Source organism: Asparagus officinalis, chromosome 7 (assembly GCF_001876935.1).
Source record: "Asparagus officinalis chromosome 7, Aspof.V1, whole genome shotgun sequence".
Taxonomy (NCBI): domain Eukaryota; kingdom Viridiplantae; phylum Streptophyta; class Magnoliopsida; order Asparagales; family Asparagaceae; genus Asparagus; species Asparagus officinalis.
This window is the reverse complement of record NC_033800.1, coordinates 13,500,011-13,514,356: the sequence shown is the minus strand read 5'-3', so window position 1 is coordinate 13,514,356 and position 14,346 is coordinate 13,500,011. Positions and strand designations below refer to the sequence as shown.

Here is a 14,346-nt window from a genome sequence, read left to right as displayed (position 1 = left end):
CCCCCCCCCCCCCCCCCCCCCAACCACAAAAAAACAAAAACAAAAAATTTAGAACCATATTATCTAGTTATTTTCAAAATGTTAAATTTGTTATGCAGAAATTGAGCTTTCGTTGGCAGTTAATTTCTTGTGTCTTGCACCATGGTTGTTTTCTCTTGGATCATCCTATTTTGTTCTAACATATTACAGAATGCTGCTGGTTTAGAAGCTATTCTCTAGATTTAAACAAAAAGTTCATGCAAGATAATCTATAGATGAATAGTTTTCCCATGACCTTGAACTGGTGGCCTAATTTGGAAATAGCCGTAACTAGGGAGTTTTGTGTATTCTTGACAAAACATGAGCTATTAGCTATTAACATGCTAAAAGCCTTACAAGATTCTCAAAGACAGTGAGTATCTCAGCTGAAGGATACTAGTGCCCTAAACCTATATTGTGATTTATTTTTTGCAGTTATTAGTATTCATAGTTCAAGTGCTGATGCTGGAGTTGATTCTAGGAGCACGAAATTTGGGGGTCGTGTTAAGTTAAGCTAGATATCTAGAGGATTCCAATCTTTAAAGATTGTATATTAAGTCTCAACAATAAGGAAGCAGAAGCATTCGGGTTTTGTGTATAAGCTTTTCCCTCTCTGGTATGCCTGAGCTTAAACTGTGAGAACATAATTATAGATCTACATATCTGCGAAGAAATCCATGACATATTGTATTAGGATGCAGATAGCTATCTTAGCCTGGACTGATATTGATGCATGGTTGACTTTTCTTAGTTGGTCATAACAACATGGTTAATTCATCCTGGCAAATTGGAGCTTTTCCCCATATTACTATTTATTTTGATGCGAAAAGGCGTGACTGGCGGTAAAGATTCATATTTTCGCTGACTACCACATACCATCTTCTAGGCTGATATCTTCGGCCTCTTACTTTACTCAACCTGCTAATTTTTACTGCATTAAGGAATACTGCCATTTCATTTGTTTCTACATTTTGCTGGACGTGAAGGTGTTAATAGTTACCGCCGTCATGTAGGTAATGGAAGGGGCATCTGTAGTCACCTAAACTAAGCTATTCATTTTTCCTGTTTACGTTTTTCATAGTCTTCCTTTTCATTCAAATGATGGCTATGAAAATACAAATATTCTTGCTAGCAGCAAGTGTTCCATGTTCAGCTTAATTCATATGGTCTCCACATGAGAACACTGTAATGATATTTAACTATAACCTTTGTTTATAGGATAGAGCTTTAATTGAAGAACAAATTTTCAAAGAATTCTGGGAACGGGATGTCGAGGAATCAGTACGTCAGGGTGATTCAAAACCATTCGTGGAGGAAGCTGTGCTACAAGTATCAGACTGGGGTTTCAATCTCGCTGACCTTCAGGTGCAGAAAAAGCACGAGGGCCGAGGCCTACTTCTCTGGCTCAAATCTCTCTTCAGCCAGTCTGAAAAAGAGTGGGCAGGATTTCTCGGCCCGATACACATTTGGCAGGTCTGTTTTCATTTTGCCTTGCCATTATGCTCGTCCTTGTCTTGTATGTGTAAAGATATTGGCATGAAATAATTCATAATAAATTCTCAGGGAATGGATGATAGAGTGGTTCCACCATCTATGACTGAGTATGTACGAAGAGTTGTTCCAGGTGCTACAGTTCATAGATTGCTTGACGAAGGGCACTTCTCCTTTTTCTGTTTCTGCGATGAATGCCACAGGCAGGTATTCTCTACTCTTTTTGGTATCCCTCAAGGTCCACTTCCTGAAATTTTGGAGGAGCCAGAGCCAGAGCCAGAACCAATACTATCACCCTCCGAGGAATTCTTCGAAGAATTGACATCACAGGAATCAGTAGATAACAGCACATTGGAAGAGTGAAAACATCCCAATTCTTTTGTTTTGGCCCATGTCGATCTTTTGAAAAGGAATGTGTAGATAATACAGTAGCTCTAAGTTTTTAACCCGTTTTGTAGAGTAACATATCGTTTCATTTCTTTTGCTGCGAGAAGAACCACGGAAAGCATCTACTTTGTTGTTTTACATTGATCTCTAGAAGATCGTTTACATGGCAGATCCTACTAAATGGTGGTCAACACTGATGATACCATGAGAAATACTGAGGTCACAGTTGATAGTGTGCGGTGCAACCTTGTAATGTTTTGCTCTGTACCATGATACTTTTTAAGATATCAGATGACAATAAATCATCGGCTCAAAGTGAGTTTTTACTGATGGATTAGTTGGAAACTGGATTGCCTGAGACAGTGGTGACATCTGAACTTGTATGCTTGTTGAGGTGAAGGAGAATCTTAACAGCACTAATATTTTGCGAATCGTTTATCCAAAAGAAAATGTTAGCTCTGATGTTGATCAAACACTGCCTTCTTCTGTGTTGTACTAAATTTCTACTCGTAACGATTATCGCCTCCAGAAAAAATGTTGACCACAAACACCATGTACGATTATTTTGACAGTATAAATCGGTGCAAAGCGCAAAAAAGAGGCGTACTTGCGTGAAGCTCGCTGGTGGCATCGTGAAAGAAATATAATCATACAACAAACGCCTAAATATCACTATAGCGGTTTCGATTTCCACCGATACAAACACCAAAATTGCGGCAAATCAGGCAAAACAAATAAGCCAAGAAGCTCTCTTCATAGTGCGCTATTCAGATAGTTAGCTACTGGAGCATCATTTCATACATCGCAATGATATACCAAATAATTGCTCGGCGGAACAGTCAACAATGTCTACTGAAACACATTTTACTATCATAATGAACAAAACACTTGAAATGATGAAGACATGGAGCATGTTACTTATTCTTCGAACAAAAGTAACGATTACGTCCCAGAGTGGAATTGTTTAGCAAGCTCACCCGCATTTTATAATTAACTAGGACATATCTCAACATAACATACATTCGCCATCCTACTCGAACCTAAACAAGCAGCTAGATGCCAACCTCTACAGCTTTTCAGCCAGGAAATAAACTTTCATCAGCATACAACCAAAGGCACACGACTATTTTATTCTATGAGGCGAATCCTATTTATGCAACAACCAAAATGAAATTAAGGCAACATATAACTCCTGCTCTTTTACAGATTCTTGAATGCAGATTCATGAGCTGACTTCTGAGGAGTCAACAAGGCCAACAGATTCTTATCATGGCAGTGCTCAGCATCAACAAAATAGAAGTTACCATCAGCCTTAAAGCTCACAAACGGCCGATTTGTCTCTGGCGGCCTAACATCCGAGAACTTGATCGTCTTGGGGATCGACGTAGCCAACCATGACAGCATTTCAACATCAAAAGTCGCTGAACCTGGTTTCCATTTTAGCTTGTGAATATATGGACTCACAAACCAGTGAAGAGCTGCAGTTGTGGATGCGCTGAGGAAAATAACGGTGGACGCAACTGCTCCTTTCAGGATTACATTCATGTCAGGTGAAGTCATGAAAGTTATGACGGGTCCAAGGGAAACCGAAAGGCAGCAAGTTGAGAGGGACAGAAGTTTCACTTTTTTTACGGTTGATGAGATCGGTCCGTAGTATACAACCCCAGATTCTTTACTGTCTTTATCAAGTTCTCCGCTCTTTGGTCCAATTGTTATCTTGCTGTCATCTCCCATGGATTTGGCTACCGCTGCTTGTGAAGCTCTCTTCTGAGCAGAAGTGCACATGGGAGAGGTGAAGTTGACTCTGAATGGAGAAGTATTAAAAGTGGAGTAATGGTTTCGTGCTCCATCTTTCGAAAGCTGAATACCTATTCAACAGGAAGGACAAAGTAAGTGTATAATAATTAAAAAATTAGGCTCTGGTTATAACCTCACACTCACAGCTCTACGTCTCTCCTGAATGTTGCTACAGGGTAAGAGAAAGTAAGCATAATTTATTCAGAGACAAAACAGTAAATGGAACAGAAGAAAGTTCCTTGTCGTTAAACATCGATGAACCAATGCCTTGAAGGAAATGGTTTCTTATACTCATTAAACCTCTGTCAAGGGAAGCAGCGAAAAGCAACCGAAAAAATGTTTTCTTCTGTATTGATTATTTTAAGAACTGAAGATAAATACAACAGGAAATTTGATTCAGCTAACTAGATATGTCTGCAGTTGACGTTGTTTAAAATAAATTAGAAAGAATGGTCTTTCATTCCATATTCATTTATTGTTAAAGAATAACAGACGTGGATGTAAATGTGGTTGAAAAAGACATTATATGTGCGTTTTCTCTATCAAGCAATTGCACGTGCAAACAATCATAAATCACTATACATAAGTTAACAAAATCAAATATTACTAGAATTCAAAGGTTAGAAAGGGGAAAAACCCATTGAATTAGTTTTAGCCCCCCAGTAAAAGTGGAATCTACAGTACTGTCCAGGAGTGAGACCTATGATGGATAACTGTAAATGCCGAACAATGCGGACATGCACACTACGGTACTCATATGCATACCCAAATATGAGTTTACTTTTTTGCATCTCTAGTTGCTGATACAAAATCTAACGTATATTTGGCTGCTGAAACTATAAACGCATGCGGGTTAGACATTAAAAAGTTGAGGATCATGGAATTCCATGTTGGATTTCACAGTTTGAGATGCTGAATCTGATTAAACTTCAAACCATCTTGATTTTTCAGATGTATCTCAAAAAAAAAAAAAAATCCTTTCGTTCTATTTAAGTCATTGCATACTGTATGAAGCCTCTTTCGTAAATCCTAGAATGGAGTTCCACTCATTTTCTGAGTTTTACTTAGTATAAAACATGAGCACTATATTGCTATACCATCAATCACAACAAAACAAATAATGAAATTTATCCCAAATCTTTCAAATATATACTCTGATCTGAACTAGTAATTGGTACTTCTGTGAATTTTTTGGTTTTTCGTCTTCAAAGCTTTAAAATGGATCATTTTGCGCAGATAATGACCACCAATTTGAGATCTCACTACCAATCAAGGTTCCTTCCAACTAATTTATATGAATTCATCCCATGCTATGAGAAGAAACAAGGAGTTTCACTCGATCTACAACATAGCTTCAGATCAACACAGCAACTGATACTCTACAAAATCTTGTTAGCAAACAAATAAAGAGAAACAAAGATGAACTTTCTAAGCAAAGAAAAGGAAGGAGACGGACCTGATTGCAAAATTCCCGGTGCTGTAATCGCCTGTTGAGATTGAGACTGAAGAAGAAGGAAGCGATAGATTGATGAAGAGGATGCTTGCAGCCTCCTCGTCGCCATCTTCAGTTGAGCTAAGCTGAGGTTTTGATTCTTTCGTCTCTCCTCTCCTTCTGTTCTTTCTAGGGTTTGGACTCCTCCCACTGGTCTGGGTTTGGGATTCGTGGGCTGGGCCTTAAACGGTTGGGCTTTCATGTGTTGGGACAATTATCAAGTAAACCCCCACAACTTTCAAACTATCAGAAAACCCCAAATTCCATCCATTTTTCCTCGCACAGAACCAAAAACGTGCCCCCCCTAATTCAAGCTCGAACAACGACAGCCCAGACCCCCATCATCCTCTTCCCCCCAAAAACCCATGCCCAAACCCTAACCCTAGAAATCGCCATGACTGCCTCAATCTCCACCGATCTCTACCCCTCACAAGAGGACCTCCTCTACGAAGAAGAGCTACTCCGCAACCAGTTCAGCCTCAAGCTGTGGTGGCGCTATCTCATCGCCAAATCCCACGCTCCCTTCGCCAAGCGCTCTCTCCTCTACGAGCGCGCTCTCAGAGCTCTCCCTGGATCCTACAAGCTCTGGCACGCTTATCTCCGCGAGCGCCTCGATGTCGTCCGCAATCTCCCGATCTCTCACTCAGCCTACTCCTCCCTCAACAACACCTTCGAGAGAGCCCTCGTAACGATGCACAAGATGCCTCGGATCTGGATCATGTATCTCCAAACCCTAACTGATCAACGGCTCATCACTCGAGCTCGGAGAACCTTTGATCGGGCCCTTCGAGCGCTGCCGATCACTCAGCATGACCGGATCTGGGCGCCGTACCTTGCCCTGGTTTCTCTCGATGGAGTCCCGGTGGAGACCTCTCTGAGAGTTTACCGAAGGTACTTGCTTTTCGATCCTTCGCATATTGAAGATTTTATAGAGTTTCTGTTGAATTCTGGCCGGTGGCAAGAGGCGGCGGAGAGGTTGGCTTCGGTTTTGAATAGTGATGAGTTTTATTCTATTAAAGGGAAGACAAAGCATCAGCTTTGGCTGGAGTTGTGCGAGCTTTTGACGAAACATGCTACTGAGGTTTCGGGGTTGAAGGTGGATGCTATAATCAGGGGAGGGATAAGGAAGTATACGAATGAAGTTGGGAGGCTGTGGACTTCGCTGGCGGATTATTATGTGAGGAGAGGGCTTTATGAGAAGGCAAGAGATATTTTTGAGGAGGGGTTGCAGACAGTGCTGACGGTTAGGGATTTTAGTGTGATTTTTGAGTCATACGCGCAGTTTGAGCAGAGTGCGTTAGCGGCAAAATTGGAGACGGCGGGGGAGGATGAAGATGAGGAAGACGAGTTGGCAAACAAGTTCTTGAAGGGGTTCTGGTTGAATGATGATGATGATGCAGATTTGAGACTTGCACGGTTTGAGAATTTGTTTGATCGGAGGCCGGAGTTGCTGAATTCTGTGCTTTTGAGGCAGAATCCTCACAATGTAGAGCAATGGCATAGGTAAACTCTCCATGGTAGTCTTAGTTTAGATTCCATTGTCTATGCTGCATGTTCAGTACTGCTGAATTCTCCATTGCTACAGTTATCTTTTCTGTTATTTGCTAATTTATTGAGCTTCAAAACACTTAATTTACAGAATATATGTTTGTGCTATCCTTTTTTTTAATTAAATTTTCTAGATTGTAGAAAAATTTGGTAGCTGCTAGTCTAGTGTCTTTCCTTGCTTTGAAACCGTGTCTTATGCATTTATTGAGATTGATGGGTAACAATCAGACTATAGGACAAGAAATTAGCATGTTTAAAAAAAAGTTAGAGGTTTGCTTCAATAAGGACATCATGTAAGAGATTTGTTTTCAGTAGTCCGTATATTTGTAAACTAGACAAATGTGCTCCCTAGTTAAGAGGAGTGATGGGAACTTGGTCCATGAGGCCCCAAACTGAGGGTAAATGTAAGCAACACCTGTTGAGGCAATTAAAAAAGAAGATATGCTAATTGTTGAGGCAGTAAGAAGAGGATATTCTAATTGTTGGCTAATAGAATGCATGACATTTATTCTAGCTAAAGTAATGTTCTGAATTGGTGAGCCCCTAAAAGTTTAATATGTTTTGTTATTAAGTTTTATTGTTAAACATATTTGTGTAGATTATGTTGGGTTTTCATTATAACATGTGCAGAACTTACTCTTAACAAAACTCTATTTGTTGTAATCCTTTAATTCTGGCAATGCAGACGGGTGAAACTATTTGAGGGCAATCCTGCCAGGCAGATAACAACTTTTGCTCAGGCAGTGCAAACTGTGGATCCCATGAAGGCAGTGGGAAAGCCTCACACCCTGTGGGTTGCTTTTGCACGGCTGTATGAGAATCATAAAGATCTCATGAATGCTAGAGCAATTTTTGACAAGGCAGTGCAAGTTAATTATAAAACAGTTGATAATCTTGCAAGCGTTTGGTGTGAATGGGCAGAAATGGAACTTAGGTACAAGAATTTTAAGGGAGCATTGGACCTGATGAGACGGGCTACTGCAGAACCTTCAGTTGAGGTGAGACGAAGAATTGCTGTTGATGGAAATGAACCAGTACAGATGAAGCTGCACAAATCTCTACGGCTATGGAGCTTTTATGTTGACTTGGAGGAAAGCTTAGGAACATTGGAATCCACTCGTGCTGTTTATGAGAGAATTCTTGATCTGAGAATAGCAACTCCGCAGATCATACTTAATTATGCTTTTCTTCTTGAGGTATAATCTTCATTACCTTTTTTCTCCTGAAGGTCATATTTCATGCTCCAAATACTATGACACGCTCAATACTGACTTGCTGAGTTCTTGTTATCTTCTGGCTTTTATAGGAGCATAAGTACTTTGAGGATGCATTTAAGGTGTATGAGAGAGGTGTAAAGATATTTAAGTATCCTCATGTTAAAGATATATGGGTCACTTACCTCTCCAAGTTCGTCAAAAGATATGGGAAGGCAAAGTTAGAGCGTGCTAGAGAGCTATTTGAACATGCAGTTGAAAAGGTATGCTCCTGTTTCAATCCATTCTCTAATTCTCTCTCTGCAAAATGACACTGTTTACCTTTTTTTAATATTAAATTTCTTACTGTTGCACCATGTAGTAAAGTAGTTTATACATTTCATTTTCTTTTAAGCGGATTTTGCCAAATCTTGGCAATTAAAGCTGTGAGATAATAGTATTTTCATCTATGGTTGACTCTTCAGTTTTGCTAGATTGCTTGCAAATGGCTTTTTGTGGTAGAAGGTTCCCCTCTAATCGTCCTTGTGTGGGCTAATCTGCTTATCTTTTCGTTTCATGGGGAACTATTATTTGTTAGACAATATTTTGTAAAGTTGACACACAAAATCTAGATTAATTTTTCTAGCGGAACTTTTTTTGCTTGGAACTGATGCTTACGTTTCTCTCTTGCTAACGATATACTCCTAGCTGCCAAATTGAACAGATGGTGCAAATCTCTAAAATTGATTGGACTGTTATGTTAACTGTTGTGCAAATTTCTTGCTAACGTTACACTTCATGTACTTCTCTCTGAAAAGCAGCTAAGCCATGACTAAGAAGGCCGTTGTGTAAGCTGTCTAGGACATATTTTATGATTAAAGCAGTAATGTATCTATACATAATTACATGTATTTACTGAGACTTAGTATAGTGTTTACTGAATTTTTAGTTCTGCCTGTCCCCACCAATGAGTTTTAACACCATTCTCTTGTTTTAATACCATAAATGCACAGCTGGAGTTTTAAGGACCAGATCTCTGATTTCTCTTATGTCTGTCTGACTTATAGTGTCATATAATATTCAAATCTTTCTTTATTACTTCCGAAAAGTTGCATCTGATTTCTTAATCTGCACATATGATGCAAATCTCTAAAATTGTGTGAACTGTTGTGCAAATCTCTTACTAACAATTTACTTGGCGTTACTTCTCTTTGAAAAGCAGCTAAGCCATCACTAATAAGAATACTGCTGAGCAAACTGTCCAGGATATGCATTTTATGATCAAAACAGTAATGTATCTCTATATAATTATGTGTTTTTACTGAGATTTAATATAGTGTTTGCTGAATTTTTAGTTTTGCCTAACCCCACCGATGAGTTTCGACACCATTTCTCTTGTTCTAATACTTAAAATGTGCAACTCTGCTGTGGAGTTTTAAGGACCAGATCTGTGATTCCTTTCATTACAAGCACATTTGTCCGACTTCTGGTGTCATATTTACATTCAAATCCTTCTTTGTCACTTTTGAAAAATTGGGTCTGATTTCTTAAACATGAACCTCACTCCCTATGCTCATTGTTTCCTCCCTTTACATTTAATGAAAATAGTATTTATCATTGTTTATGTGTCCTCTTCCTACAATTTTGAATCTCCTTGAGTCGGTCAAAACAAGCACTAACTTTCTTACTATTGTCAGGAAGCAGTTTCGTCCATAGGCTGTGGTCTTATATTAAATTTTTGATAGACCAATAGTCACATTTCATTCAGTCCTGTCCTTCAGGCACAGCTCCATGTGAAGCCACTGTCATATATGATCCTGAATGCCCAGTAGAGATAAGGGAGCATAATTATTAGATATACATCTGTTCCATCACACCAGGACAGTGATCAGTGGACGGTGCTCCGTAACAAAGGACCTACATAAGGAAGCATGCACTAGATAGTGAGCACCTTGTACAATCAGACCACACATACTGAAACACCAATCGAACAGTAACTATGTCTTATCATCTTACAATGAAGGCTACTACCATCTAACCCTTGAATGTGTAACCCATATGTATACAAATACTCTCGCTCTTAAAAACAAAGGAAATGCAGATCATCGACTGTTTAATTTCATACAAGTAAAATGTGTAATTCATTATGAGAATAAATGGAAGTGAAGGATGGTTACAACCATTTGCCATTTGCCAAAGGTCTACCATCTTATAGCCAGGTATTACGTAGGTAAATACCTAGGTAGCTGGATAAATAGATTGCTTGACATCAAATACCTTGAGGTTTACAGATCATCCTGATGAGGAAGCTGCAAACAGATGTATAGTTTAAACTGACTGCTTTAGATGTCATCATTGAATTGATATCTTGTAAAATTGTATAACCAGATTCTTAACTTCATATATAGCAACCAGTAAAGATGAGGCTAAGCTTACACTATAACGTGATGATCCAGTATGTATGGAAACTTATATTGTGGAGTCATGTTGTGTTGGCACCATATTAGGCACAACACTTCTTGCGATACTGTGGTTTTAACTGTTGGCTTTCAGCTTTATATCCGTGTACCATGTTGTATCTTGTTCATGTCAGGGTATACATTCCATCAACATAGCTGATATCTTCCTTGTGAAGTCCTAGTACAAACTGTCAATGGATGCTGTAACTAATTGAAAGTCCCACTATGATCAAACCGTTTCTGCAAGGTAGGACTTCAATGTATCTTGAATTGATGTGGCATGGTATCTGTGACTATGACTGGGCAAATTCAGCTCCTTCATTATCTTCTTCCTCATTCTGTTCTCTCTTTTTTCTTCTTTTCCTCCTGTTCCTTATCCTTTCTTCTTCTTGTGCACCTTAGACTGCGGCAGAAGTATCAACGACCAACCGCAAAAAATTGCCAAGGTACTGCTTCGTAAACATCGCACAATACCTTAGATGCCCCCTTTACAACTCCCCACTGAATTGCCAGTTAGAACCTTAAGAAGATTGAGAGCTGTCATGGGTACATTTTTTTGAAAGGACCCTTGTGGTATCTGCCATTATTCCTCATCTTCAAACCCTAACCATTTATAAATAGAAGCAAATAAGATAAAATTAAACTCCTAGAGCTGCTATCAAAACACTTTTCAAGCATAGCTACATGTTGTTCCTGAATTCCCTTAAAAGTCAAGGGATGGGGGGCTTATGAAGCCATGCAGATACACCAACTATTTTTGGTGTTCAAAATTTTAGTTTCCAGGCTGTCCCTGTAGTTGAAACGCTAGGAATTGATGAAAGTCGATGCTATTGCTTCTTAAGGAGGGTTTTGTGAGCATGTTCTTATTTCTGGCGTGCACGTGCGTGCATGTTTGGTATAAGGGTCGTAGGATTTAGAGAGGGAAGGAAAGAGAGGTGACCACCACCAAGTTTTTACTTGAATTTCAGTTGACATACATAGTGTTCTCTGAAGGGAAATTTTAGATTACACGATGACAAGATGGAACTTGATTTATTTAGAGGGAATTTCCTTTCAAGATTCAGATCATTAATAAATCCATAGTGACTTTATTGTGTAGATTTGCTCCCAAAGTATATAATATGGTCTATGAATTCGGTAATTGATTGTGGTGATCTTAGTTTAGGAAATAAAATGGGAGGTTGTTATGAAATAAATAGAAATATTTTCACATTCCAAAACTAATCTGTTTTGCTTGTGTACTTCTCAACACACTCAAGTTCTGTCTGCTAGTTACTTAGTTACCCTCCTCTCTATTGCGTCAAAATCAACAGCAGCTGCAGCAATAAAACCAACTGATTAGGCCATCCTTATTACTCCGGTTCCCCTCCTGAGTTCTATCAGTTTATTGTACCCTCTCTAAGCCTGTCTGACAAAGCAGACATAAAATCTTTTTCTACTAGTCATTGGGGTTGAATATCTACTGCTCTATTATTGCCAGGTCTAATATTTACTCAATTAATGTTTTCTTGCCATTATGTTGTATTTGTGACCTCAAAGATTCATGATGCTAAACTGTTTTGTTTTTGGACTTTGTACAGGCGCCTGCAGAAGATGTGAAGCCAATATATCTTCAATATGCTAAACTCGAGGAAGAATATGGGCTTGCAAAGAGGGCAATGAAAGTCTATGATCAAGCTGTCAAAGCTGTTCCAAACAGTGAAAAATTGAATATGTATGACATTTACATTGCCAGGGCTGCTGAGATTTTTGGTGTTCCCAAAACCAGAGAGATTTATGAGGTTAGTATTCTTTTTAAGATCTAGTGACTATTTTATTTCTGGTGCAACTCAAAAAGCACATGATGATATGCTTAGTGGAATGGCATCTCTATTTGCTTTCATGGGTTTACAAGATTTAAGGGGGGTTTTTGGGCTATATGAAAATTGTCTTTGATGGGTTAATTAAAGATTGTTCCTGACTTTGTGCGTTATTTATATATATTACAGCAAGCTATTGAGTCTGGTCTCCCAGACAAAGATGTAAAAACAATGTGCATGAAGTATGCTGAACTTGAAAGGAGCCTAGGAGAAATTGATCGTTCTCGTGCCATATATGTATTTGCATCACAATTTGCAGACCCCCGATCTGATCCCAGTTTCTGGAAGAAATGGAATGATTTTGAGGTTCAGCATGGCAATGAAGATACATTCAGAGAAATGCTTCGGATCAAGCGAAGTGTATTAGCTAGCTTCAGCCAGGTATATAGCAATGGCAACTGTTCCCATGTTGGATATGACTATAAATTATGGATTTAGCGTAATATTCGTTATTCATCTGTTTTAATTTTGTCATTTGCAGACACATTTGATTCTTCCGGAGAACTTGATGCAAAAGGATCAGAAGTTGAATCTTGAGGAAGCTGTGGACACTCTGAAGCGTGCAGGGGTCCCTGAGGACGAAATGGCTGCTTTAGAAAGGCAACTGGCCCCTTCATCTGCTAGCTTGCCTTCTAGTGATGTTGGTAGAAAGATGAATTTTGTCAGCGCCGGGACAATAGAGTCAAAGCCTGATAGTATGAAAAAAGTTGCAAATAGTGAGGATATTGAACTTCCTGAAGATAGCGACTCTGATGAAGATAAAGTTGACATTGCACAGAAGGAAGTACCTGCTGCAGTGTTTGGTGAGCTAGCATCTAAAGCTACAGAAAATCAGACTAAAGATGGTAATGCTGAAGAGAAAGGCAACGGTCACTTAGGAGCTCTAGAAAGAATTAAGAGGCTACGTCGGCAATAGAAGTTGAGGATATTTATACCAATCTGGGTGTCATTCGAACGAAAGGCACCAGGGCTCTCTGCAGTTAAAATTATGGGGGAGAAAGATTAATGGTTAGTACTGCCATTTGGTTGTGATGCAAGTCCATTTGAGTTGTGAACCACAGAAACCCCCATGAACCCTGGTGCATATAATGCTACTGGAGTGATATTATTACTGAAAAATGTCTGTCAAACCGTCACGTACAACATGAATTTTTGTTTCCAGCTCTTCATATTCGCAGCGAACTTCATGGATTGCACAAAGGTGGGGAAATTTTTAATTTCTGTACAATGCTAGTGTAGTTTGGGCCTTACGATCAATATGTGACCTGTTCAAATCTGTTGTGAATTGAGAATGTTCTTATGCTTACGCAATTTGCATGTAAGAGTTCCAGATGATGTTCATAATGATTGGGTATGCTACATGCTATTTCTATTATTTAACTGGTTATACTTCAGTTACAGCATGAACGTGTTGCATAATTATTCTATGTGATTCTTATATAGGTATACGGTGATTCTCAAATTACAACAAACATTATGCCACAAAATATACAAGGCTTTCAGCAAACCGTAGCAAAACAGAAATCAGATACATTTTTAGTTAAAGACTGTTGCATACGCTTGAATCAAATATAACTTCAGACAAATACACATAAAGTGAAAAACTCCAAATACAGCACACGAACGCCGAATTACCAGGGTAAGGATTTGTAGTAGCAAATATACTAGGTTCAATTTCTTCCAACTGTTATTTTCTTTGGAGAAAATAGTTTATCGTTTTAGATGTTGACTAGCAGCCACAACTACCTCAAATAGGTCTTTGTAATATGAAAAACAAAGATAAACTAGAGGATTTTTATCTACTAATTTTTTTAGAAAGGGTAAATTTCACAAATTCCCCCAAGGAGTTTAGGCCGTTTTGAGATAACTCCAAAAGTTTGGAAGTGATAATTTAACCCCCAAAGCTTAATCAGAAAATCACAGGCCAAAAATAAATTCAGAAAAATGCAAAAGTCTTACTGGTAATGAAGCAAATTTACCCAAAAAATCACGAAAAAAGGCCACAGCCTAGATTTGAACTGACATCAGTGTTGAATTACCTGAGATTGTCCATAAGCACTTGACGCCTTGCACGATCAAAACCAGTAGAATCAACCATCACA

General features: G+C 38.8%; 3 protein-coding genes across 3 annotated transcripts in view; 2 read left to right on the top strand and 1 right to left on the bottom strand.

The window, feature by feature from the left end:
* LOC109848365 overlaps positions 1 to 2,226 on the top strand; it is an 8,972-nt gene extending 6,746 nt beyond the window's left edge. The window contains exons 5-6 of the mRNA XM_020417821.1: positions 1,237 to 1,491; positions 1,582 to 2,226. Coding sequence (XP_020273410.1) covers positions 1,237 to 1,491; positions 1,582 to 1,872 — 546 coding nt within the window. The 3' untranslated portion in view covers positions 1,873 to 2,226. The remainder of the gene's footprint in view (positions 1 to 1,236; positions 1,492 to 1,581) is intronic.
* Positions 2,785 to 5,355, bottom strand: LOC109848990. The gene is made up of 2 exons (XM_020418751.1): positions 5,150 to 5,355; positions 2,785 to 3,764 (listed from the first exon to the last, which is right to left on the bottom strand). Exons 1-2 carry the CDS (start codon positions 5,253 to 5,255, stop codon positions 3,097 to 3,099), a joined length of 774 nt encoding a protein of 257 aa, XP_020274340.1. The 5' UTR covers positions 5,256 to 5,355; the 3' UTR covers positions 2,785 to 3,096.
* LOC109848989 (pre-mRNA-splicing factor SYF1) lies at positions 5,472 to 13,624 on the top strand. Its single transcript, XM_020418749.1, has 6 exons — positions 5,472 to 6,688; positions 7,419 to 7,929; positions 8,040 to 8,210; positions 11,966 to 12,166; positions 12,374 to 12,625; positions 12,726 to 13,624. The coding sequence occupies exons 1-6, from the start codon at positions 5,580 to 5,582 to the stop codon at positions 13,158 to 13,160; spliced, it is 2,679 nt and encodes an 892-aa protein (XP_020274338.1). The 5' UTR covers positions 5,472 to 5,579; the 3' UTR covers positions 13,161 to 13,624.

Coding starts and splice junctions, on each gene's coding strand:
- LOC109848990 (XM_020418751.1), bottom strand. CDS start 5,255: ATGGCGACGAGGAGGCTGCAAGCATCCTCTTCATCAATCTATCGCTTC. Junction 3,765..5,149: donor ACCGGGAATTTTGCAATCAG/GTCCGTCTCCTT, acceptor CCTGTTGAATAG/GTATTCAGCTTTCGAAAGAT.
- LOC109848989 (XM_020418749.1), top strand. CDS start 5,580: ATGACTGCCTCAATCTCCACCGATCTCTACCCCTCACAAGAGGACCTC. Junction 12,167..12,373: donor AAACCAGAGAGATTTATGAG/GTTAGTATTCTT, acceptor TATATATTACAG/CAAGCTATTGAGTCTGGTCT. Junction 12,626..12,725: donor TATTAGCTAGCTTCAGCCAG/GTATATAGCAAT, acceptor TGTCATTTGCAG/ACACATTTGATTCTTCCGGA.